Source organism: Seriola dumerili, unplaced genomic scaffold, assembly GCF_002260705.1.
Source record: "Seriola dumerili isolate Sdu_G_001 unplaced genomic scaffold, Sdu_1.0 BDQW01000219.1, whole genome shotgun sequence".
Classification (NCBI taxonomy): domain Eukaryota; kingdom Metazoa; phylum Chordata; class Actinopteri; order Carangiformes; family Carangidae; genus Seriola; species Seriola dumerili.
The window spans coordinates 6,698,361-6,722,390 of NW_019174474.1; the positions used below are offsets into that span (position 1 = coordinate 6,698,361).

At 39.4% G+C, this 24,030-nt stretch overlaps 3 protein-coding genes across 3 annotated transcripts; 1 reads left to right on the forward strand and 2 right to left on the reverse strand.

Annotated features, from left to right (window-relative positions):
• Positions 1–36: 36 nt before the first annotated feature.
• On the reverse strand, positions 37–11,873 carry LOC111228476 (diphosphoinositol polyphosphate phosphohydrolase 3-beta-like). Its single transcript, XM_022754369.1, has 5 exons — positions 11,431–11,873; positions 7,247–7,357; positions 4,861–4,905; positions 4,477–4,564; positions 37–1,835 (listed from the first exon to the last, which is right to left on the reverse strand). The coding sequence occupies exons 1-5, from the start codon at positions 11,527–11,529 to the stop codon at positions 1,609–1,611; spliced, it is 570 nt and encodes a 189-aa protein (XP_022610090.1). The 5' UTR covers positions 11,530–11,873; the 3' UTR covers positions 37–1,608.
• A 1,890-nt stretch (positions 11,874–13,763) lies between these two features.
• Positions 13,764–19,665, reverse strand: ube2n (ubiquitin conjugating enzyme E2 N). Its single transcript, XM_022754278.1, has 4 exons — positions 19,580–19,665; positions 16,462–16,708; positions 15,834–15,974; positions 13,764–15,049 (listed from the first exon to the last, which is right to left on the reverse strand). The coding sequence occupies exons 1-4, from the start codon at positions 19,607–19,609 to the stop codon at positions 15,003–15,005; spliced, it is 465 nt and encodes a 154-aa protein (XP_022609999.1). The 5' UTR covers positions 19,610–19,665; the 3' UTR covers positions 13,764–15,002.
• Positions 19,666–20,731: 1,066 nt separating this feature from the next.
• LOC111228647 (complement C1q tumor necrosis factor-related protein 4-like) lies at positions 20,732–23,843 on the forward strand. Its single transcript, XM_022754642.1, has 2 exons — positions 20,732–20,794; positions 22,771–23,843. Exons 1-2 carry the CDS (start codon positions 20,764–20,766, stop codon positions 23,841–23,843), a joined length of 1,104 nt encoding a protein of 367 aa, XP_022610363.1. The 5' UTR covers positions 20,732–20,763.
• The last annotated feature ends 187 nt before the right edge of the window (positions 23,844–24,030 follow it).

Below are 24,030 nucleotides of genomic sequence, written 5' to 3' on the forward strand. Positions count from 1 at the left end.
TTCTGCTGCACTGATTAAAACACTTGGGGCGATGGGGATGATCAATAAACGTTTTTTATTTAAAAGGTTTTTATATACAACATAGTGGTGCACAACATAATATTCCAGTCACACATGCACAAATAGAAAAAAAAAATATTAGATGATCTTTCCGGTGCTCCTAAGTACATGAGTCACTGATATAATAGACTGAAATTATAAGATAATTTGTATTCTTTCTGAGGTGTTGACAAAAAAAAAGTCTGGCCAGTGACTGTGACTTACTGTCCTAGTTTCCTATTCATCATGGAAGAGGGGGGTATTTCCCTATGAAACATAAATTATTTCAGTCACTGCATACTAAATACTGTACATTCAATTGTAACATGAAATCCAAGTTTCCTTCAACATCCTATAGCTCAAATCTATTCACTGTAAGGGGCTGGTTTCAACAGTTGTGTGTAAGGCAGTCTGCACTGCTTCCCATCAGTGATGTAGGATGAACAGTGTTTATGAACATAACACACTTTACTGTTGTGTTTGTGAAGGCACTTAAAAGCATCAGACTAAAGTACAACATATTGTACCTCTACTCTAAAACCAAGGCCTCCTTATTGTATTCTCAGACATTAACAGGAGTTCACATTTGTCAAATGCACTTAATAATGATAGTGTCTTCAGAAGATATGTATGATACAATCTGTGTGTAAGTGTTAAATACTCTTTGGCACATGTGTAAGTTTTGATTACTTGACTACAGATCTGCTCCACTACACAGAAGCCAATATTTATTTTAACTGTGCCATTATGCTGTAATTAGTTTGATTTAAACAGTCAGCCTGACAACATTAAAGATTTTTGCAAATAAAAGGATGTTTGAGGCATGACTCCTTAAGTCTTCACTTTAGTGTAGTGGCTGGTTTGCAGTTATTCCCCTAATCTTTATTACAGTGTTATGCTGTTACTAGTGATTACAGATGATAATGTGTGTACTTGTAATGTCGAAATGACCAGAAGAACAATGTTGTTCACACTTGTTGCATCAAAGTAGACTTTGCCCTAGGGGAAATACCTCAGAAGATTTAAACCATGGTGAGGCGACAGTAGTTTACTGTCAGAAAAGTACACAAAAAAAACTTAACTGTGATAAAAATATTCATAAACATGTATCTACTCCTCTTCAAAATATCTTGCAGAATGATAGCATTTGGCACTGAGTCACTGTGGGGATAGGACTTCCTCTAAGAGCCAACACTTCCCAGTACTGGCCTCCAGGAAACCAACCAAACACTCTGTGCACTGCCAATCAAATGTTCACAATGTAAGACTAAGAAGGATCTTCACATTGCATAAGCAGCACACTGAGAATATCCATCTAAAGCTGAATGCTTTCAAAAGGAACACATTTGCTCTATTAGCTGGTGATGGTTGGTAAAAAATAGACATATAAAATCTTAAATATACATTTTGGCACTCTTCAAGCCCACTTCAAAAGGGTTTCAAATAAACTTCAAGAAGTCTGTACTGTACATATTAAGAGGCTGCGTTAGTAATGTAATGAATGCAGAAGTCTTTTTCAGATCATATGCTCATCCAGGTGTCCTCTCAAAAGAACCGCTGGTGATGGTCCTATCTGTTGACTAAATCTGAGCCCTGTGTGGAGCAAACAACATAGTGAGGAGCGTTGTTGTCCATCACTTGGGAGCTTGGGCTGTTGCCGTTTGTCGGGGTACACAATGGACCGCAGGTGGGATTGCAGGTGTTTGTGAGTCTGCGCAGGTACTCTGCGTGGACAGGCTTGTGGCTCTGCAGAACCTTGATGGCTTCATCAACCTTGAACCATTTCCGCTTCCTTCCTGCAAGAACATCAAAGAAAGTGCAAACTGTCAGCATATGGTTTACACTGGCCAACAGGTAGAAATTTGGTGTTGTGCTCAATGACGCTTCAGTACATTTTGCCCTCAAGCAGAAGTCTGCCATCCCTTTAGATGCCTAACAGGAAGTCATTTTAATAAAACTGAAAGATAACCAGATGAAACTGCCACTGTACTGCAGCAACTAATATTCTTCACTGGAGCTCTTTAGCTGTGCTACTGGTCACCTGACTGAGTGGTGAGTAAGACTGCTCAGCGAGCAAAATAGTTGCAATTTGCTATACCACAATATTACACAACACACTCAAGAATAAAGTGCAGCACGTGTTGCAGCACTAAAGTCAGAGTGGAAACAGACATTCCTGACCTTCTTCAGTTAGTTAATGAAGCCTTCATGTCAGCAAACATTACTAAAAAAAAGCATCTTTCATAAAAACAATGTACACAGTACACCGTCAGCTGGGGGTTATTTATATTTTCTTCAAACCCATCCCCTCCCCCTATTCAACTCCCATCAGCATTTTGCTAAAGGAATTCTCTGTAGCCTGTGATAATCAGAGGGCGGTGTGAGAGGGGAGGATTCACCCACTTTATGTTGACATCGTGAAGCACACCACCACTGGTCTTTCAACCGAGGGGGAGAGTAAATTAGAAGAGTAGTGCCAAACCCATTCTGCTCAGTCCGAGCCTTCGCACAGGGTAAGGGAGGACAAGTAAGGAGGGGGCTGTGGTGAGTGATGATAACTGAAAAACAACTGGGCACAGCGAACATTCCTCCCCTTTGTGAACAGGCTCTATTTCTGTAGGTGAAGGCAGTAAATGATCACAACCACTTTTTTTCTAGACCAGTTAGAACTAGTTTATGTTCTGAGTTACTAAGTCCCCTGAGAAGCATTAGGTTTAAAATACCAAACACACTCAAAACAAATAATAGTATTTATTTCCGGCAAGACTTCATTACATGCTTGTGCATAATCGACATCAAGAGCAACCTTTTCAATACTGAGACTAAAGATGGGCAATGGAATATTAATTTATGGGCTGCAACTAATGATTATTTTCATTATTGTTTATCTGGTGATTATTTCCTCATTATTTACTTTATCTTGTGATCTATGAAATGTCAGAAAATTCTGATCTTGTTTTCACCAAACAACAGTTTGAAATGTTAAGATATTCAGTTATTATCGCATAAAATAACAAAGCAAATCCTCATCAATGAGAAGCTAAAACCAGAGAATGTTTGGCATTTTTGTAAAATAAATTACTTAATTATCAAATTAGTTACAGATGAGTTTCCTGTTAACTGGCAAATTAATCTTGTTATTTACTAAATATGGAGATTTGTATCATTATAACATTGGCGTAGCGATGATTCACTTTGTCTGCACCTCCTGCTGTTTGAGGGAATATAGTCAAAATATCAATAATGTGGAGCACATGTGGAGTGGTAATTAATTTTAACCCCACTAAGCTACTAATCTGTGTTTAAGGGAGGAAGGCAAACTGTTGCTACACTTTCTCTGTCTGTATTTTAAGAGTGTAAACACCACAGGTCAGGTGGTTTGACTTCATCGATAAGTATGTGTCCCAGTTTCTCAGCTTACAAAATGATGACCGGAGGCCCAAACAGTCTTTCTGAACAGTTATCCTTCATTGGGATCTTAGTGAGTCACTACAATATGAGCAAAATGTGAAATACTGGTTCATAACCTTTTCTGGTGAACAGTGAATATACAGCCTGATGCTTAATCAAAACAAAAATTCAAACCAAAGGGACTTATCTCTTCCCTGACTCAACCTTCTGACCTGTGATGTACACATGGGCTTTTTTATTGTCAAAAAAGTGACCAACATGGGTCAGAATAATTTCTGTATGCTCTTACAACTGCACACAGAAATATTTTGATCTATGTAATAACACAATTTATGCAAAAATGTTTTAATTTGCCCCAAAACCCTCCGCGTTCAAGTTTCCATCTTGGTGCTGTGGAGCAATGTTTTTATGAGTTGGTCCCCGCTTTCTATGCATCATGAATGTGTTAAAGGCTATTCCACTGATCGACCCACAAAGAAACACCATCAAGTGCAAGGAAAAGGATACTTCAAGCTAGGAAACATGCATTTCATGATTCATAATATTAAAAAATGGCTTTGCAAGTGTTCTGCAAGGAAGAAAATAAACTCAACATGTTTATTAGACCTCAATGATACACACAGTGTGTTCTGGTGAGGAACACTCGATGTAAACATGAACTTCGTCTGTGTCAAGAAACCTCCACATGGCACCTTTAATTTTCCTCTATGCAGCTGATTGAACGGCCTTAGTTACTTACTAAACAGAGAAAATTATCAAAGTGCATGTGACTAAGAGGACAAAAACCTCTACAAAAGGAAAAAATGGTAGTAAGGGGTTGATGGCCTCAATAAAATTAGGTCAGTTTGAACAGGCCCCTGAAGAAGTACAGTGACATGATATACAGTCTGACTGTATTTCAGTCTGTGTAAAAGGCCTATGGCTATGAATTATTATAGAGCTTGTTGCTTATTTTCTGTATATGGGTAAAAATACCTTATTTTAATGCAAAACTATTAGTAATATGACTTAAAGATAAGTGCGTACCAATGTTGACAGAGTCCTCCCAGTCTTCCAGTGTCTCTGTCACAATGAGGGTATAGACGTACGTCCGGTGCTTTCTGTCTTGATTGTGCTGCAAAGGTTTAGATTAAGACACTACTTTATATTACTGCTGTAAAATGTATCAAAGCTATGAATGCAAAGCTTTTATATAAACAGAAGTTTCTTTTATAGACATTATGTGAACAAAACAACTCAATGCAATGACTGACTGTGAGGACTGGCACATAAAGGCACATAAAGGCACATGGTAGGTACATGGTAGGGTTACCAGCTATGCTGATACAGAATTTTGAACATTGTGAAATATTGTATTATATACCACATGAGAATTCACTACAGTTTCCCATGACAGTTTAACAAGCTTACCTCAAAAATCCCAAGTAGTCTGCCAAGCTTTCCCCTCACACCAGCCTGCACACACATGTAGAAAACTTATCAAGAGGCATTCAATTCATTTACATTCCAGTGACAACACAGGGTTGTATACTGCCAGTACTGAACATTGAAAATTTGTCCTTCCAGCTCTAGCAAAGCTGACTGAAAACACTCACTGTGCGATATTTTCATACAGCTGTGACACAGCAAGAACGCATGACCTGGTGTGAGGAACAGCTTGTCTCTGTTCTAATGTGAACATTTTTCTCATTTAGGAAAGGAGACCCTGCGGCGCGGTGCCATCCTAGCATGGCCACGTGACTGTGAAACAGCATAGCAGAGAGGAGCAGGTAGACCTAAACATAGTCTGAATCACAGGATGATGACAGAGAGGGGCTTGACACAAGTGCACTACACCAGTCAAGATCCATTTCTGCTTATACACAGTTTAGATTTTTTTGGCTCTGGTAACATCATCAACACACATATCATAGAGTAGTGGAGGTAATTTGTGTGAGAGTGATAGTTTAACCTCTTCAGACCACTAAAGAACATTCACACTCATTCTTCAGTTTAACTGTAAGAACTCGTAGACATACTACTACCTGAGATGAGGGGGGCAGAAGTAGAGAGTGCTTTCAAGAGAGTGTGATTCCAAAAAAGATCAAGAACCACAAGTGAGTTAATGAAGCTTGTGCAGCTTGCTTCAAGTCAGCAGATACTGATGACATGTATAGCTTTTTGTCAAAAATGATCCATGTCGCTGGATGGTAGAATCATCCCAGGAGCTAATGGCTTTGTTTAGCGCCTTGCTGTGTGGCATATTTCAGACTTATCCTCTCATTTTATAAGTTAAGATCCAGAACCTCACAGACACAATTGCTGGGTCCCAAATCCATTAACAAACCAATCATGTGATATTTCCCAGCACTTTTGTCAAACCTCGGTCTAAGATTGCTGTAGTTCTTAAAGAAAAAAAAAAAAAAGAAAAAAAAAACTAAAAATTACACACAATTTCCTAATAGGACTGAAAAATATCACATCTGTGCACAAATCAAAACTATCAAATGGACGTGATTTTGATGTTGGTTGATGTGTTGAACTTGACAGCAGCGTATTAAAACATGACGTTTTGAATTATTAGCTTGCCACAGCAGTTGGTTTGCACATGTCTGGTCTGGGAGGCGCAGGATGTGGGTAACTGGAAACCCTTCCCAAATGTCACTGCCATACTTCAAAGCTGTCAGCACACAAGGCAAAAGCTCACAGCTCACTCTGGACAACTACCAGCAACCCGTTTTACTAAACCACAGAACAATTAAGTGGTCATTTATGCATCACAGCCAAACATTTCTATCCCTCATCTGGATTTTGGCTCGCAAAACAGTGGGAGCATTTCACACTGTGAACAGTGACGACAATGACCGCCAAGAATTTCTGCTTATGACAATGATTATTTGTGTCTGTGCCTCTAGCCAATGCAAATTAATAGAATATATGATTTTTTTTTTCTAGAATGTGCAATACTGACTTGGCAATAAAGATGATACATGACATGTGCATTTTTTTTGCTTGTGTTATGGTTATGTAAGGTTGAAGGGTCAAACCAGTGGTTTTGCAGAGCTTAACTGCATTATTATATTAAGACTATCATCACATGGCAACTTAAGTATGAGATGAAATTTTGAAAAATTTCTCTTTTTGATGCATTCATGTGACTGTGGAAAATCCCAATATCCAAAACTTGGGGAGTTGGCCTCCACACTATAACTTTTCAACACATGAAATGACCTAGTTCGCAATGTTCATCTTTTTTCTTGTTGTTTATCTTCCACTTTCATTTTATGACAACATAGCTTGTGAAAGCAATACTGCTCCTCAGCTGACCCTCACAACTCACATGTTGGAAATTCCCACGACCAAATGAGAACACCAACAATAAAAGTTTGTACTCACACCTGCATTATCATGCAGCAGTATCATGACTTTGACCCTCTTTAGGATAAATTACCACCATGCGATTTCCAAGTCTCTGAAAAAGGATTTTCATATTGCACCAAGAGAAACTGAAAACAGGGACCAATGTTTTCAGTTTCTCTTGGTGCAATATGAAAATCCTTTTTGGTACAGTGGTAGAAAATCCATCTAAATACAGAGTGTGTGTGTGTGTGTGTGTGTGTGTGTGTGTGTGTGTGTGTGTGTGTGTGTGTGTGTGTGTGTGTGTGTGTGTGTGTGTGTGTATCTGTAATAAAACATGCAAATACACCAGTATGAACAGTTAAAGTTTTTACTGGCTGTTTAAACACCAATCATAAAGTGTAAAACATGAGCACACACATGAGTTGTACCCCTCTGTAAGTGTGTCCGACGTGCTCACCTCTTCGTACACCTCTCTGACGGCGGCCCCGCAGGGCTCCTCCTCAGGCTCCATTCCTCCTCCTGGCACAATCCATTGGTCTGGATGTCGACTGCTGCTCACCAGCAACACCTGCCAAGGAGAAAGGCCTTCATCAGGTCTCTGCTGCTGAGGTCAGGAGGCCAAAAATCACGCCAACGCCATGCCCAAGTTTAGAGTCCATCATCACTAAAAGGTGTCTGGTGGCAGCTGAGTGCGGTGCTATTCATTTGGCAGGATGTGTATTGAACATCCCGCATGTCATGCCAGTCATTCACTTAATGCAACATGAGTCTGTGGACTGAGCTCTTGTGCATGACACAATCTTCACCACATAAATAAACTAAGTGAATGAGAGTAACTAGTGTGATTTTTCATCACTCAGCCTTGTTGTGATTTGACTGATAATCAGAAAAACAAGTATATAAGTAATAAAGTACAGCCATCTTTAGATTTGCTATTATTGTGGGTATGAAACATTATACTTGATATCATTTTATTTGGCATATCATTTCCCGACATGACAGCATAACTGATTTAAAATATGACTACAAGAGGCCACCAAAACCTTATGATATAATGCAAAACAATGAAATATCATGAACAACCTAACTATTTAATACTGTTAAAAGATAAATCAAAACCTCATTTTCCCAACAATTAATTAATTCAACTGACAATGATAAAATATTAAGAACTCGAGGAGCTATGAAATATGACAAAATCAGCCACACACACTATGTTTAACTGACCTCAGACACATGCAGTTTGGTCTTTTTTCAGCACGGTGCCCCTCTGGAGATGCAGTCATTTGACCTCAAACCATATCTGGCATCACACTGACCCACATTAAGTTCACATGTGAATACTTTCTGAATCCTGCCTTCAGCTAACCGGACTCGTGCAGTCACTGTATTCTCCAGCGCTTCAAACCTTCTTATGACTCTCCTGACAGCAAAGGTTGATCAAAAACTAGGACCAGAAATCAGCTCTTTGCATATCTAACAGCAAAGCACAACTGCTCCAGCCGAGGTTTCCCGACATTGAGATGTGTCTGCATACCTCCTGAGAACTGATAGTGGAAGTATGGAAGATTTGTGAAGAGCACTAATGATAACATCTTCACTGCCGTCAGAGCTGGTCTCCATTGCACAAAAATTACTGTGATGAGTGAAACTTCATGCTAAGTGACCCTCAGCTGTAACCGGGTCAAACCCAATGAAATATAACCCACAAGAAATCTCAGGAATCAGAAAGTACTTAATTCAAAATTTATTTTTGACAGTCTCGCTGTTACCTGAGCTTATGAATACACCAGCCACATCAAGAATTATCACACTACAAAATGACAACTAACAACTCATAAAGAGCTCCTGTTTGCACGCCTTGGATCATTGGCTTAAATGCGTAAATGCATGTGGTGTGGGTGTGACAAAACTCATTCTCTGTCTCTGTTCCTGCATTTACAAACCCTCTGGAGACCATATGATTTACTTTTAACACAGGCAGCTATGTCAATATTTATGTATGGATAACAGGCCTAGTTAGAAGGTACAAGTGATTTCGCTGTCATGTGATATCACATTCAATGACCTGAATCTGCAGTAGCCACTTACTCTCTGAAAGCTGCTGAGTTAGCTTGAGTCTTTACTCTTACATGTGCCTTATTAGGTTAGTAGGACAAAAAAAACATTAACTTTTATGCATGGTTCACATTATGATTAGAAAGTTGTTAAAATATGGACAGTAATATAAAATGAAAAATATAAATGTTAAATCTAAGCTACATACTACATTTCTTTCAGCAATCCTAGAGTACAGTGCCTATAAAAAGTATTCTATCTGTGTCCCTGCACACAGTCCCTGAGGACTGTAGAAACACTGGCTGCTGTCTCACTGACACAAATGCACACAACACACACATGCATGCGCAATTTCACTCAAACGCCATGTGAAACACGTAGGCATTGCACGTACGCAGCTACTGGCGCACACACACTCACTCACTCACACATTCACAGCCAAAAAGGCTTTTCAAAAAACCACTGGATCAGCAGTTGCCTTTCTGTATGAAAACAAAAGAGCTTAGCAGAGAAGGTTAATGACCCCAATAGGCACTGCACACCTCATTGAGAGCTCAGAATGAGGAAGAGCTTTGAGTGAGCATATCCACATCAGCTTAAAAGGTGATCACACCTGATCACAATCCAGCTAAAATATTGTTGACAGATATTATACTCATACTAAGATAGATGAATCAGGTATTATGAGGCAAAAAGTTAAAGCAGACAAATACTTAAATTTTTTATTTGATTTTTAGCAGAATTAAAGTTACTGATTAATGCATTAAATTTATAATAAATGATTAAATGGTTTTTAAAAAGTGTTGCTAAAGTTCTTGATATGTTAATATTGTGATACTGATTTCAACCACATTTCCCAAACCCTGCCACTCATTCTAATTTTGGAAACAAGATGTGCAAGTTAATTGAGACATTTTCTCGTGTACAGGATAATTACCCACAACACTTATTTGCCAATTACAGCATGTATCACTACTCAAAGAATAAAAATAAGCTATAGTATAAAACTGTAATTTTCTACTATAACAAAGGTGGAAATGGACTGATTGCATTATTATTCCAAATACAAATAACGTGATGTCATCCTGTCCAGCATTTTGCTGCAGACCTGTTCCTGTCCTGCTGGACTCCAGCTAACATATTGAGGAAGTGACTGTAAACCTGGAATGCAGACTGGATTGAAAGTTTACCACAAAGTGTGACGTGACACAAGCAATCAAAGTGAAGACAGTGAGGATGAAGGACAAGACGATCATGGCATATAACACGAGGCCATTTCAGCATCCTCAAGTGCAATCAACAACATTCAAAGTGACTTTTAGCGTATGTCAGCACGTACGTCACAGAGGAATAGCAGAGAGAGAGTGAAACCATGATGAAGAGCCACACAGAGAGAGAGAGAGAGAGAGAGAGAGAGAGAGAGAGAGAGTTGGGAAGGGGAATGCGTGTGTGAGCACGAGGAGCAGGAAAGCAAATCTCTCAGGGGACAGCAAGTGCCTGTACCTTGTTTCTATAAATTGCAGCTGATAGGTCACTTGGTGTTTAGCACACAGTGTAACACTCAACCCCCTGCCCAGCCCCCTACGACCCCACTCCCCCTATCACATGTGGTCCTGAGATGGGCTGCCGTCACTAGGCAGACACAGTTGTGATCTAGGACACCACCACCACCCCCTCCCACCACACACACACACACCGAGTCTGTGTGGGAAAACTCCTGCCTGTGCTAATTTAGCTTTATGGCCTATAATTAAATACAGACTAAATATGAATGAATGAGACAAATGTTTCAGCACTCCAGAGCAATTATACTACAGTTTAGAACAGGCAAACACATTAAATGGAAATGCAGCAGCAACAGGGTGAAAGAGTTGCACGGTGCCTCTGCAAAGGATTAGTGATCACAATGGCATGTGTAGATATGGAAATGCTCTTGTATAATAACCACATCAGCTGATACCAGTATATGAGTGAATGTAGATGCAAGATTTTAAAATGACAAGTGGTAATTATAGGCTGGAGCTATAAATCACATGCAATATTACACCTATGAAAAGCATCTGCAGTTAACAAAATATGACAAATAAATTCTTGAGTGTGCAGGGCTTTCACTGACAGCAGTCCAGCCAGCACAGTTACTATCTGGGCACAGTGAGGATGCCTTGTCTTTATGAATTATGAGTTATCTGGATTTCCTCTTGGACAGGAAATGAAAAATGATGGTCTCCTGCTAGGTGCAGGTTACAGTGGGTGCCAGCTTGTTAAGACCCCCTGTTGTTTAATAGGTCAAATATTTGGCCCTTCAGCCAAGTTATGTTCACCTCTGCCCAACACCTCAACTAACATCAAACACGTGAATGCACTCTCACACACACACACACACTATTAAACTGAAACTCAGTCTGTTTATGTGCGTGTCAGATGATAAAACAGGATACTGTATGATAGTCGGCGAGAGTTCAGGAGTTAAACTCGGACTGTGTGAAAAATAAAAGCCTGGTTGGAAAATGCTCTTTTCTCATGACCACCACTGCAAACAGTTTAACTACCAACTTCAGCCGTCGACAGACAGACACATCTTACCTCGTCCTCCTTTTCGGTTTTGAAACACAAACACGCCGCTCTTCTCTTGAACCCTTCGCCATCGTACGTCCTGGTCTGGTTGGGCTTAAACTTCATCATATATGTTCCCAAACGTCGAGTGTCAAGAAACGTAAAAAAAAAAATGTTGGGAACTGAAAAAATCTGGCTTCAACCAAACGCCAACGAAAGCGGTGTCTTCTTCGGCGGGAGACAGCAGAGGCAGTGTATCCCCACAATATCCCCAACTCGACTTCTTCAAATAGTCCCAGTTAAAAAGTGTGCCCTCGGTTCATTCATTCCTGTGCTATGAGACAATGTCAGGCTGCATCTGGTCGTATATTGTGCCTACCATGGTGGTTTAGTGCCGCTGTCAACACGCATGATTCAACAAACTCACTCACATCTGTGGTCGGTGAGCCGCCACCAGCTGACCTGAGAGCTGCGCAACAAGCTGCCCGTCAGCTGCGCTACGGGGAGGCTCGTGTTCATCATTAACGAAACGATTTATAAGCCAAACGTAGATCCAGTATCTTTATTCAGCCCGCAGCTGCACGCGGCATAATAATCACAGAAAACGACGAGTGAGTTGGTTCAACCCTAAACCAAGGCGCTGTGAAGATCAATTGAGTTCAAGCCATTTGAGACGATTAGTTTGCGATGACGGTTGTTGTAATTCATAAATTACTATTTCTTTACAAATCTTTTCATTATCAATTTTCTTACAGACATTCAACCCACCTTCCATCCATATGTTTGAACAGTATAAAACCTTTATGAATGAAAAATTTAATTGAAATATGAACAAGCAAATATGCCCCAAACATTCAATAAACACAAAAATAAACCCTAACTTCCTATCCTTGTAGTACATTTGCATTACATTTATATTTATATAAGCTATTACATTGTATGGATGGTTTAAGTGGAATGAATGAAGTAAATAAGCTCATATTTGTAGCAAGTGTTTTAATTTTAACCAGTTAAGGTGTTTTTAATCAATTTGGCAATCGGTTATTGTTTCATACCCGCCTAATATGAGTTGCAAAGGTACATATTATAGCCTATTATCTATTTAAGTCATGTCACGATTGCCCAATTTCCCATAGTAACTGAAGGAAACATAAAATAGTTATCTGCTGTTTTAAGGTCAAACAAACAAAACAACATAAGTCTGAAACAACTTTCAGTGCAGTGAAGCAGCCTGGTGGTAACACTCATTGGTTATTGACAGTAGCATGTTACTTGTGAACTAGCTAGGTTAAGCCTGTATTGTACTGCTGAGTGTAACAGTTACAGAGCTCAGGGCCTCCCTCTAGTGGATGAGGACAGTATTTAAACCGCAGGATGTGTTCAAATGTGAAAATGTTCAGAGGTGTTTAAAAGGTTTGTGAAAAGTCAAAGGGCATTGCTAAGCTCTGCAAAGATAATATGCATGCAGGCCACAATCTTCCAGGCCAGTGGGACAACTCTGAAGAGCCTTAGAACCTTTAATTTAATCTGACTGAACCAGATCCATGTGGCTGAGAGGACCCATAGTTCAGATTTATTCTGTTCACTGTGTCAAAGTTGTAGGGTTTAGGTTAAGACAATGGCATAAGTTTGATCAATGAGTATCTTTCAGTACATTACATGAGAGATCTGATTTCTTAATGGTTTGAATAAACAACACGGTACATAGTAGTATCGTGTGTATAAAGATGTGTTTAGTCAGAAAACATGATTAACTTAGAAAGTCCTGTGCACCTGCACAGGTGTTTTCACTTATTGTGGCTAATTAGACCTCATCAAGCTGAATTTGTGCAAAGCTGTGGCACATTGGTCTGAACACTCTCCCAGTCCTGTGAAAAGGTGTAATCAGGCAAAATAGGAGACACCTGTGGGGGTGGCCCATATAGTTAGTTTTTTTTTTTAAACTTCCCAGTAGTCTAGTGTAAATAGTACAAACTGGCTTTACCTCAAAAAGCTACATTAAAAGGTTGCTTACACTTGGTTACTTTAACACATAAAGATAACACATTTATGTATGTATTCTGTATAATAAACTTAAAAGGGGCATTCTGCATGATGAACACTTAATGTGGCAGTTTTTTGCTGATAACACAACTGTACTTTTACTTAAGTGAATTTTAATGTTAAGTTTGGAGGATTTTAATGTGTAACAGAAAACATTTACGTCTGAGTACTTCTTGCACTACTGGTTTTGTTTATGACCCTTCTTACCAGTGTCTCACAATCTGACCAGCCAGCTATCCCCATCAAAATTACAATATACATCAGCAGTATGTCACGATTGTCTTACATGTATCCCATCAAGAATCACACACAGGCAGCTATTTATTAATCAATAGATTTTATTTACAGAACATAAAAGTATGCAGGTGAAATGTTTCATAGCATTCTGAGAGCAGGAAAATATTTCCTCCCCACGTTGATAGAAAGAATGAATTTACAAACAGTGAATTGAATACAGACTTTTCAGCCACAGACCAATTACAACAGTCGACAGTCACAGTCTTCATTGATCTTTTGGAGTTTGATCCCGTAACGCACAGCATTTTGCCTTGCACAGGTCAGTCCCTCAACACCCCACCCTAACATCATGTCATCAAACAACTGACAGCTTAAATCCTTGCTTCGTGAAATAAATGCCATTGGAGAAAGTAAACCACTGAGGCTTGTAGAATTAGACTGTGATCACGTACAGGGAAACAAGCATAGTAGTTAGTATGGCAATAGCAAGAAAGATTCACATATAAAAGACTGGATATGGTAATAAAACATATACTATGTGCTAAAACTAAGGAAAGGTCCACAATGTCCACCCTACCCTCCACATTCTCTCTCACTATCCCCAAGCTTACAGTACATCTACACTGAGAGTGGTTCAAAGTTAATGCGGCAGGCTCAGTTTGTTTTTTAGTCATATTATTTTAAAGCCAGATGTGACTTAATGACGATGCATGACTACAATTGCTTATGTGTCCTGCTGCACCATCTACACAGGACAAAACTCTGGTCCATCTGCAGGTGAGTGTCTACATACAGTGGGTTAGTAGTAGTTAGCTGCACGAGAAAACCAAGTTAAAAAAAAACAAACAAACAAACATAAAATGTATACCATATTGACTACATCTAGCCAGTCTCTCATCCTCACCCTTTCCACGGCTCTGGGCACTCCAAACCCATGGCACCCTCCCCCAAAACAATGTGGGACATAGGAGACCCTCTTCCTAAATGTGCCTGTTCAAGCAGCAGTTGGCAAAAACCTCCTAAAATCAATGGACAAAGAAAGCCAGGTGAGAAGATCTAAAACCTCTGCCCATGCATTTCAGCAGTAGTGAGTTAGGACATAGACGAGTCATTTCATTACTAGTGTGCATTTAACTCACCGACTGTCCGTAGTTGTTTTTTCCTTTACATTATATTCATGTTTATTTTATAATATACATATATATATATATATTTAAGACTGTGTCCTTTAAATGCAAATGAAGTAGGAAGAGGTCTTGGCAGAACATGAGGAGTTGCGTTCACACTTGAATTCAATTTGCGTCTCCACTTGTTAGGCTTCTCTACACTTCATTTTTGTTTCCAGCATAAAGCCTGGTCCATGACTTGGCTGTGAACAAAAAAAAACAGAATAATAAGATGAGTAGTGTAAAATTTACTAATATGGCTTTGAACTACAATTAGTGTAAAAGGGCTTTTCACTAAGTCTGTATTGTGAAAGTAAAATTGTAAAGACGTCTTCATAAACCATCTCACCACCTGCAGCCGTCTTCATTCATTAAATAAAACTTTATTGTGAAAATGGACATTGAATTCTGACAAAATGCTATAAATTATAAATCACAATTTTCACCTTCAAGACGAAACTGGGAGACACATACCTGACCACCTTATTGCTGCTTGCAGCTTTTATTTTAGTTTTGATGTCATTAATGCTGTAACTACAAATGACCACAAGGGACCCCTCTTAAGTCTCTTTTATGCCACTGTATCACAGAGTAAGAAACAATTTATTTGGAATTTGAGAAATGTTACTGTTTTTTAAAGCCCTTTTAAATCTTTTAAATATAGTTTTGGTGTCCCTTGAACTATGTGAGTATTGTAGTTTCATCATATTTCAGTAACTTATATATACATTGTACCATATAGATATGGAATAGATAATTCTGGTCAAGATAACTGAAAAACAATACAACACCAAATATAAAAATCTGCCTGGAAATGCAAAATAAAGTGTACACTGAGATTTGCTTTTGTGTATGTATGTATGTTTGTATTTAGGCTGTATATTCCTTTATTCCAAACGACAGAGGGGGAAGTGAATGGCCCACTAGACAAGCTGGATATAAAGTGTAATAAACCCCTGTTGAACCTGGACAAATCACAGTTCTCACCTGTTTCTATGGCTTCAGCTTCATTGGACTTCCACTTCTCTGCAACATCATTTGCTAGGGGATCATCAGGGTTGGGTGCACTTAGTAATGCCTGGATTGATAGCAGCACTGTACGAATCTGCAGAGCTGGTGACCATTTGTCTGAGAAAAATAAAACATGTAAAGTAGTGAAAAATGAGTAAAGCTGTATAGTGTATCTATTTTTTAATGAGGAGACAGTGGTGACATGCAGCAGTAGTGACAGAAACCTCCAGTTAGAGGTCACAAGTGTAATGTAAGAGGCCCTTGATCTTTTGAGCAAGATGAAATTGGCAAATCCCTCGCTTCAAAGGCCAAACATCACAGGACAAAATACATACAGGATTTCCTACAGTAACAAGCCAGACTCAACAGAGCGAAGATACAACAGATACAAAGCACCTGCTTGGGAAGACACAGACTTTCTCTCAATTGTTATTTTAAGCTCTTAGAGGAAGAATACAAGTTTTTTGAGGTAAAACACACTGTATACCACACATTACAGCTGGAGACATCTGAAAATGGGTTCCATGTCAAACAAAAGGTCATGAAACACACAATCTTCTATGTTCCTAAGCAGTAACTGTGACATTATTATGTACTGACTTACCTTTCAAAATGTCTAGACATATTCTTCCCAACTTGTCTACATTGGGATGATATATTTTGGTCATGAAGCGTACTTTAGGAGCTGCCATGGGATATTCCTCTGGTAAAAAGAGTTCAAGTTTAAATGTGCCCCCCTCAAAAGGCGAGTCCTGAGGTCCAGCAATGACCACATGAAAGTAGCGGGCGTTGCTCTCATCTGGCTCTGCCTTGATGCCTGGGACAGGCTCTGCAAGCAAACGCTGAGTTTCCTGGTATAGAAAAAGAAAAAGAAAAATTAATTGGTGAAAAAAAAAAAAACTCCACTGTCACAACTATAAAATCCCATTCAGACATATGCAGACATGTGTTAGTGTTAATGTTGATGTTTTTAGTTAAATCATGTCAAGAGAGCTACTAGAGATGCTTCTTTTGTAAATGACAAATGCATAAAGGTATGTTTATGTGACAATTACAAGACAGTTCTTTAAAATGATAAAACCATTTTCCAACTTTCTGTGTCTGTCCAAAAACTTTTGAGATAGTTACTATTTACCAGGGCTGCAGTTTACGAGTATTTTCATTATCAATTAATCTTAAGATTATTTTTTCCATTACTCCATAAGTTGTTTAGTGTAAGAAATGTCAAAGAGCAGCAAAAAAAATATTTTGTAGATTGATTAATTGATTATTTAACTAATCATTCCTTCTCTAATATTTCAGATTTAGGATTTTTAGTATTTGCAAAAGCATATTCTTCACTACAGAAGAGGCAACAACCAAGATATCTGACAAAGATCCATTATGTGTTACATGGGTTATGCTCTTGTGTCCTTAGTATTTTGTCTCCTTTGGTGATTGCAGACACTTGGAGCCAGTGTAATGTCTGTTAAATTACAAAGCTGTGATTTACACACAGCTACACCTGTACCATGCAGGAATTTTTTATTGGATATTGGTAAAACCTGTTTAAAAATAAAAGATTTCTAAAAGCCCTCACCTGAGAGCTTTATGCATCCTTGTTATTCTAACAACAGTGGTGGAAGGCAGGAACTGGACTGTAGTGATCTTGGCTTTTATACTTAAACACAGAGGGGAGGGTGGCGTCAACTGCAACAGTGACTCAATGCTGTGAATCTGAAGACTCTCTGTGCAGTATGTAACTGTCTTCTAGAGGTGACACACTGACTCAGCCACCAAGCCACAGGAGACCTTATTGCCATTTCCATCAGCCACTGCAGTAAGGTTACTCACAACTCATACTGACAGCCAAGTGACCTACAGAAACACACACCTTTACTGTAAAAGAGGAGCAGATATCTGGCTTGTGAAATGCATGAGGCAGCATGAGTGACACACCTGAGAGATGCCTTCAACAAGGAAACTACATTCAAACTCACTGCTTTGCATGTCATTATATTGACTACAACACTGCACTGTACAGACTATTCTCCAAACTGCAGTATTGATAACACACTCTTCCTGCTTTTCCTTTGATTATTTACATTTTAAATTTAAACCTAGTATCCCTTTGTGCCTGTTTCAAATGCAGCCTCATATAATAGGACAATTAACAGGACAAATATGTATGACTATGTGTGAAAAACAAAGCATCAAACAGAGCTTGTCAACAGCCGCCACTCTTGTTTTCGAACCTCCTCTCCTGAATACAACTGGGAGTGAGATTCCTGAAATGTTTCAGATAACCCACAGACAAAACCATGCAGTGAAAACACAGACGGTAGAGGGGCTCCCAGTCCCAGTCACACGCTCTGAGGGCTCAAGGGCTCGGCCTGCTAAGTACTGTTCCCAGCCTTCCCACCTTTTCCCACCAACAGCCTGTCTGTGGTTTGCATACTCACGCACCTGTGCAACTTTCTCATAGATACCATTCACGTTCCTATAATGCATTTTTGATCAACCTCAATGTAAGGTAGGCCTTTACTAATTAGACAAGCTGCAATTTTTCAATAGTAGGGTAAATAAACGGAGATAATGAATGTTATTTATATAGCTAATGCACTGACGGGTTTCTTAAGGAAAAAGAAGAGATTGATGTTACTTCAGCATGGCTTGTCTATAACCACTGCAGCTAAGCTGGCGTTAAAAACTGGAAAAGAAACAAAATTAAGACTCAATTACAGTGTCAGACTGGTATTACATGAAGAGACAGAAGCAACTGAGACAGAAGATGATGTTACAACAACCTACCTACCAAAGGCTGGTTACACCAAATATTGATCTAATTTTTTACTGCAATTTACTTTTAGTACACAAAACTTTTGGACAGTAATGCGCGTTTTCGCTGAATACTACTACTGTCACAGTGCGGAAATGTACTCGTCATGTTACTATGGTTTTGCATTTGGTGGTGCAGAATATAAGACACCTCCCCCGAAAAGCAAAGGACTAACAGCTGCCAAACGGCAGTGACAATACTGTATCACAGTGTTTGAGCAAACTGCTCAGCCCTCTTTGGTTAGATAGCTAACATCACTGATGCTGATGCTGCCCCACAGTCACGGGCCATGCGGCAAATGTCTGATCAAGTATCATCCTACTTTATTACTTAGCTTCTGTTATAGCACATCTGTTATGATGCTATGGTGCAGCTCCTGGGTAGTAACTCACTTTTAAACTTAATAAAAATGAAAAGGCGACTACAAGAAGCAAACATACCATCTTAATCTCACGTATGGCTAAATTAAAAGCACAATACAAGGAGTATCAGACATTTATCCTTGTTAAATGTTCCTGTTTTAATCATTCAAATATAAACAAAGCTAACAAACTAGCCGGGGTTAGCACAGTTAGCCTGGTGAGCCAGTCCTTTAGTTAGCACCACAGTCTGATCAGTAGCAACTTGAGAACACCATCGTGCTTCTGAAGTGCATTTGGAAAAGACAAGCCCGGCAAAGAGCACATTTATCCGCCATTTTTACAAGGCGCTGATGTATTCTTAACCCACCCTGTGTCGGTGTATCTTGGCACGGGAATGAAACGGAAGTTACTTTAGCAAAGTAACGTTAGCGAGCTGGATGCTAACGTTAGCACACAAACCTGTCCACCGGCAGAGCTTTGGGAGTTCAGACTGTATCTGTGTGTATAGTCTCCAGTCGTTGTTTTAAGTGTGAAATAATTACCTTAACGATCCTGCGGGGCAGTCCTGCCATCTTGTCTTAAATGCGGGCTTTTAGCTCTCGATGCCTCCTCTCTGTCGTTGGCATTGACAGCAAACACACGTCTTCCGGGTCCTTTGCGTCCTGACAGAGGATAGATAGCCGAGAAGAGCAGCAGCTCATCAGATGTACAGTCAGTGTTTAACACAGATATCATGTAAAACTGCATCAATATAAAGTTTAGTAAGTGTAACATCAGACGCATCAGACTTATGCACCACAGCCCTGCAACTTATCATGATAGCACTACTGGAGTCATCACTGACAATTTTAAATGTGAATTAATTTGGTCTTATAATAACAAATATTTTGTCACAATGTCAGAGAAATGTGTTTAAAATTCTACATTTCATTTACCTAATTAATCAATTTCTAAAGCAATATATTAATGGCATTTCTGAATTCCCTGGATATTGTGATATTAGTAGGCTACAGAAACAAATACATTTATTTTATCACTACATTTCTTTTAACTGATGTGGAACATATTTTTGACATTCTGTGTGGGACAAATATTCATTTACAGAAAAAAAATACAAATTCTATGAGAACAATGCTTCAGAAATCAGAATGTCATCAAGAAAATGCTCATCACATTCATTATTAAATAGTTTGAAAAGGATAGTAAGAAAAGGTATTCTTAATTACGATTTTACTGTCCACATTAATTTTCATCTAAGTTTAAATTATCTGCATGACTTTCACAGAGTATTTTAGAAAGTATCCCCACTTGGTTTACTTGGCATCATATCGCACTTAAGAAGTGTATTTTTTTGTGGGGCACTTTTCCAGCACTTGTTTGTCTAAGATTGCTTCCTCTGTAAGCAAATGTTTCTCTGAAGTTCGCAGACTTTGTGCTATTCTACCTGTTTGAGACAAAACAAACCATGAATTAGACGTAACACTTCCACTGGCCAGTAAGGCTGCATGATACAGCTGGATTTCCCTTTTCTTTTTTTTTCTTTTTTTTGCAGTGCAGGTTGGAATGGGAGCTATAGATTGGAGGGAGTTTGGAGCTCCTCCCTGACAGATCTGTATGGACAAAAGCTTTGTCCCTTTGGGTGTCAGGCCTGTTACGTTGACATCAGCAGTGCAGCAAACTAAGAAGAACTTTCAATCTTCTGACTAAGAAGACTAAGAAATCCAGGATGCCATTTCTGCCCCAACATCAGCAGACAGGTGGGTTTGATATCTCTGTAATTTGTTAATCTTTTGGCACAATTTGTACATAGAAACAGGAATGGAATAAGAAATCTATGTATGATCTGATTTTTATTTGCTTTGGCAGGAGTATAGTCAATTTTACAAGTCTCTGGACACTATAGAGACTGTTGAATTTCATCCTAATTATGATTGATTTTCTGATCTAGTTCATAGTATTCATGCTTTATTTTATAATATTGTCACACAAACATGAAATCTGCTCAATAAGAATACATTGTGTTAGACTGGAGATTTTGGAATATTTAGAGATTATTTTTGAAAAGTTTGTTCCAACCAAAAGGTGATAGTATCTGAGTATACTACTATGCCTAACCCTGACCCTGGGTTTGCCACCACACTTTAGCACTAAACATCTATTATTAGCCTTTTGTAAAATATGTATATTACAGGCAGCCAGGGAAACAGCCAGGTGTAAAATCTGAGAATTATGACTAATGTTTGTTGCCTTTACAGGTGCAAGGTTTCCGCTCATGTATTCATGATCATGGAAGCTTTTCTGACCAATCTGACCTTGTTGGATTTGAAATTGATCTGTTTCTGTACATGTATGTGAACATTATAAAATATTTTTATGGCTTCTTTAGTATCTCTGTTTAAGACATAGGGGGTTTTGTAGCTTAATCCAAATGTGTCTTATATGTGTCAAGGCAAAATGGCAGAATTTTAGAAATGCAAAAAAGTCCCTTAAAAATGATCAAAAAGACTACATTTTCACAAAAAAATTTAGTCAAAATAACACTAACTAATTTGCAACTTATCCACACTTCTAAGTATTGGTTCATTTATACTTACTAGTGGTGTCTTTTAGCATTCTGCCCTGCCCCACCACACCAACTCTCCGAAAGTTTCCATTGTTAACACACACACAGGAACAGACGAACCAGCAGTTAATCTGGTCCCTTCTCTCAGTGCACAGAGAGAACAGACAATATCAGCCACATTACAGGGGCTTCTGCTCACACTGCTTGATTTGAGTTGGAAGATCTATTTCGACAGGGCTTAGCCAGAGTATTTTACTTAGATACATTATGGGTTAAGCTCTGGCTGATACACAAGACTGAGTCTAAACAAAGTGAAGACTGACTCTGCCAGCGGTTTTGGCTTGTTTCCCCTTAAAATGAAGGGAAGTCTACTTGTGACCCCTCATCACAAGTTGTGCCCTGTGATGGACATGAGCTGTGAGAACTTCAACTAAACAGTTTTTTTTTCTTTTCAGATCGTTTCACTGAAGTGCTTTTAGATGTATATCGCATTTTACAAGAAATAAGCAAAGATTGTAGAAAGGCCATTGAGACTAAAGAGCTTTCTGTATCAGATGTTTTCTTTCTCATCGCTTTAAAGCAAAAGCTCCACATTTTCAGAAATATGCTTTTTCACTTTCTGGTGGAAAGTTAGATGAGATGATCAATGCTGTTCTCCTATCTGTCTGGTAAATATGAGGCAACAGCCAGCAGCCAGTTAGTTTAGCTTAGCATAAAGACTGAAAAAAAGGGGGAACCCCAACTTTGTCCAACAGTGACAAAATCTTCCCATCAAAACTTAGCACCAAGAAATAGTGCGGCAAACACTTCACACTTCAGTTTTTGCACAAATTCAACAAACAAGACATAACGTGTTAATTTGTGAGCTTTAAACGTGCTGGTAGGGGGACTGTGTTACTTATGGACAAAGCTAGGCTAGCTGTTTCCCTCTGTGTCCAGCCTAAGCTAAGCTAATCAGCTGCTGGCTGTAGTTTCATATTATCATGAAGGCATGAGAGTGTTATCAATTTTCTCATCTCACCCTCAGCAAGAAAGTGAATAATGTTGAACCAATCCTTTAATCATCCACTGACCCCCTTGTTCATTTTGAACATCACAATCATCTCACATACTAACTAACTGACTGTGTCTGTCATCTGTTACTGTCCTTTCCTTGATTTTCCTTTTTAGCTCAATGGAGCACACGCTGCTACCTGGCATGTTTATTCATCATGATCACCCACTCTGGACCAGTTACTCCGCTTACTGCCCCTCCGGTGACAACAGGCCTCCGCTCTGCTTTCTCTGCCACACAAACCAACAGTGTAGTGGGAGGCAAGCAGAGGGCAGTGACCTTCAACAGGCTCATGGTTAACATCGGAGGGGATTTCAATCCAGACACTGGTCACTTTCGCTGCCGTATCCCCGGGGCTTACTATTTCTCCTTCTCAGTGGGGAAGTTTCCGAAGAAAATGCTTTCTGTCATCCTGGTGAAGAATGGGGAGGAAGTGCAGGCTATGGCGTATGATGACTACCGCAAGAAAGGAAGGAAAGTTCAAAGCCAAAGTGTGATGATCACTTTGAAGGAAATGGACACAGTGTGGCTGCTTTTACAGCAGAGTCCTCAGTATGCTTTGTACAGCAATGCTGGTCCTTACATCACCTTCTCTGGTTACCTCATCTATCCTGACAACTCCCCAACCAGCTACATCAGCAACCACTTGGCCCCACCAGGGCTGTCCTACCCAAACTGCCCCCCTCAGGCTGATCCCCAGGTCAGAGGTCAGGCATCAGAGCAGCCACGGTCTGCCTTCTCTGTGGCACGGACATCCACACTCATGGGTCAGAGTAGCAGGCAGCAGGACAAGCCAGCTCTGAACTTTGATGTGGAGTATGTCAACATTGGCAACCACTTCAACAAAACCTCAGGCCTGTTCACCTGCCACTTCCCGGGGGCATACTTCTTTGCCTTCACTGTGGGGAAACACCCTCGTAAGGCTGTTTCTGTGAAGCTGATGACCGGAAAGGGCGAGGTGCAGGCGATGGTGTTTGATGAAGACACATCGAAGAGACGGGAGATGCAGAGTCAGAGTCTGCTGCTGACTCTCCGTCGGGGTGACAGTGTTTGGCTGTACAGTCAGCAGGATGAGCGTTATGCTGTCTACAGCAACCAGGGAAGGTACACCACCTTTTCTGGCTTCCTAATTTATCCTGAAGAAGTACCGCTTACACCCCCAAACAACCAGGACAGAACTCACTTCTAAATGTCTTCAAAAAGAAAAGAGGAAAAAAAAGAGAGAAGATAGCAGAAAAAACTCAAAATTTGTTGATGCAGAAAATCTGTAGGTTATTTGCATGAAGAAGAAAAAAACTTGAATCAGTGGTCAGTATAGAGTAAGTACATTTACTGCTTTGTTTCTTTGCATTTAAATTTTTTTTTTTAAGTAAATA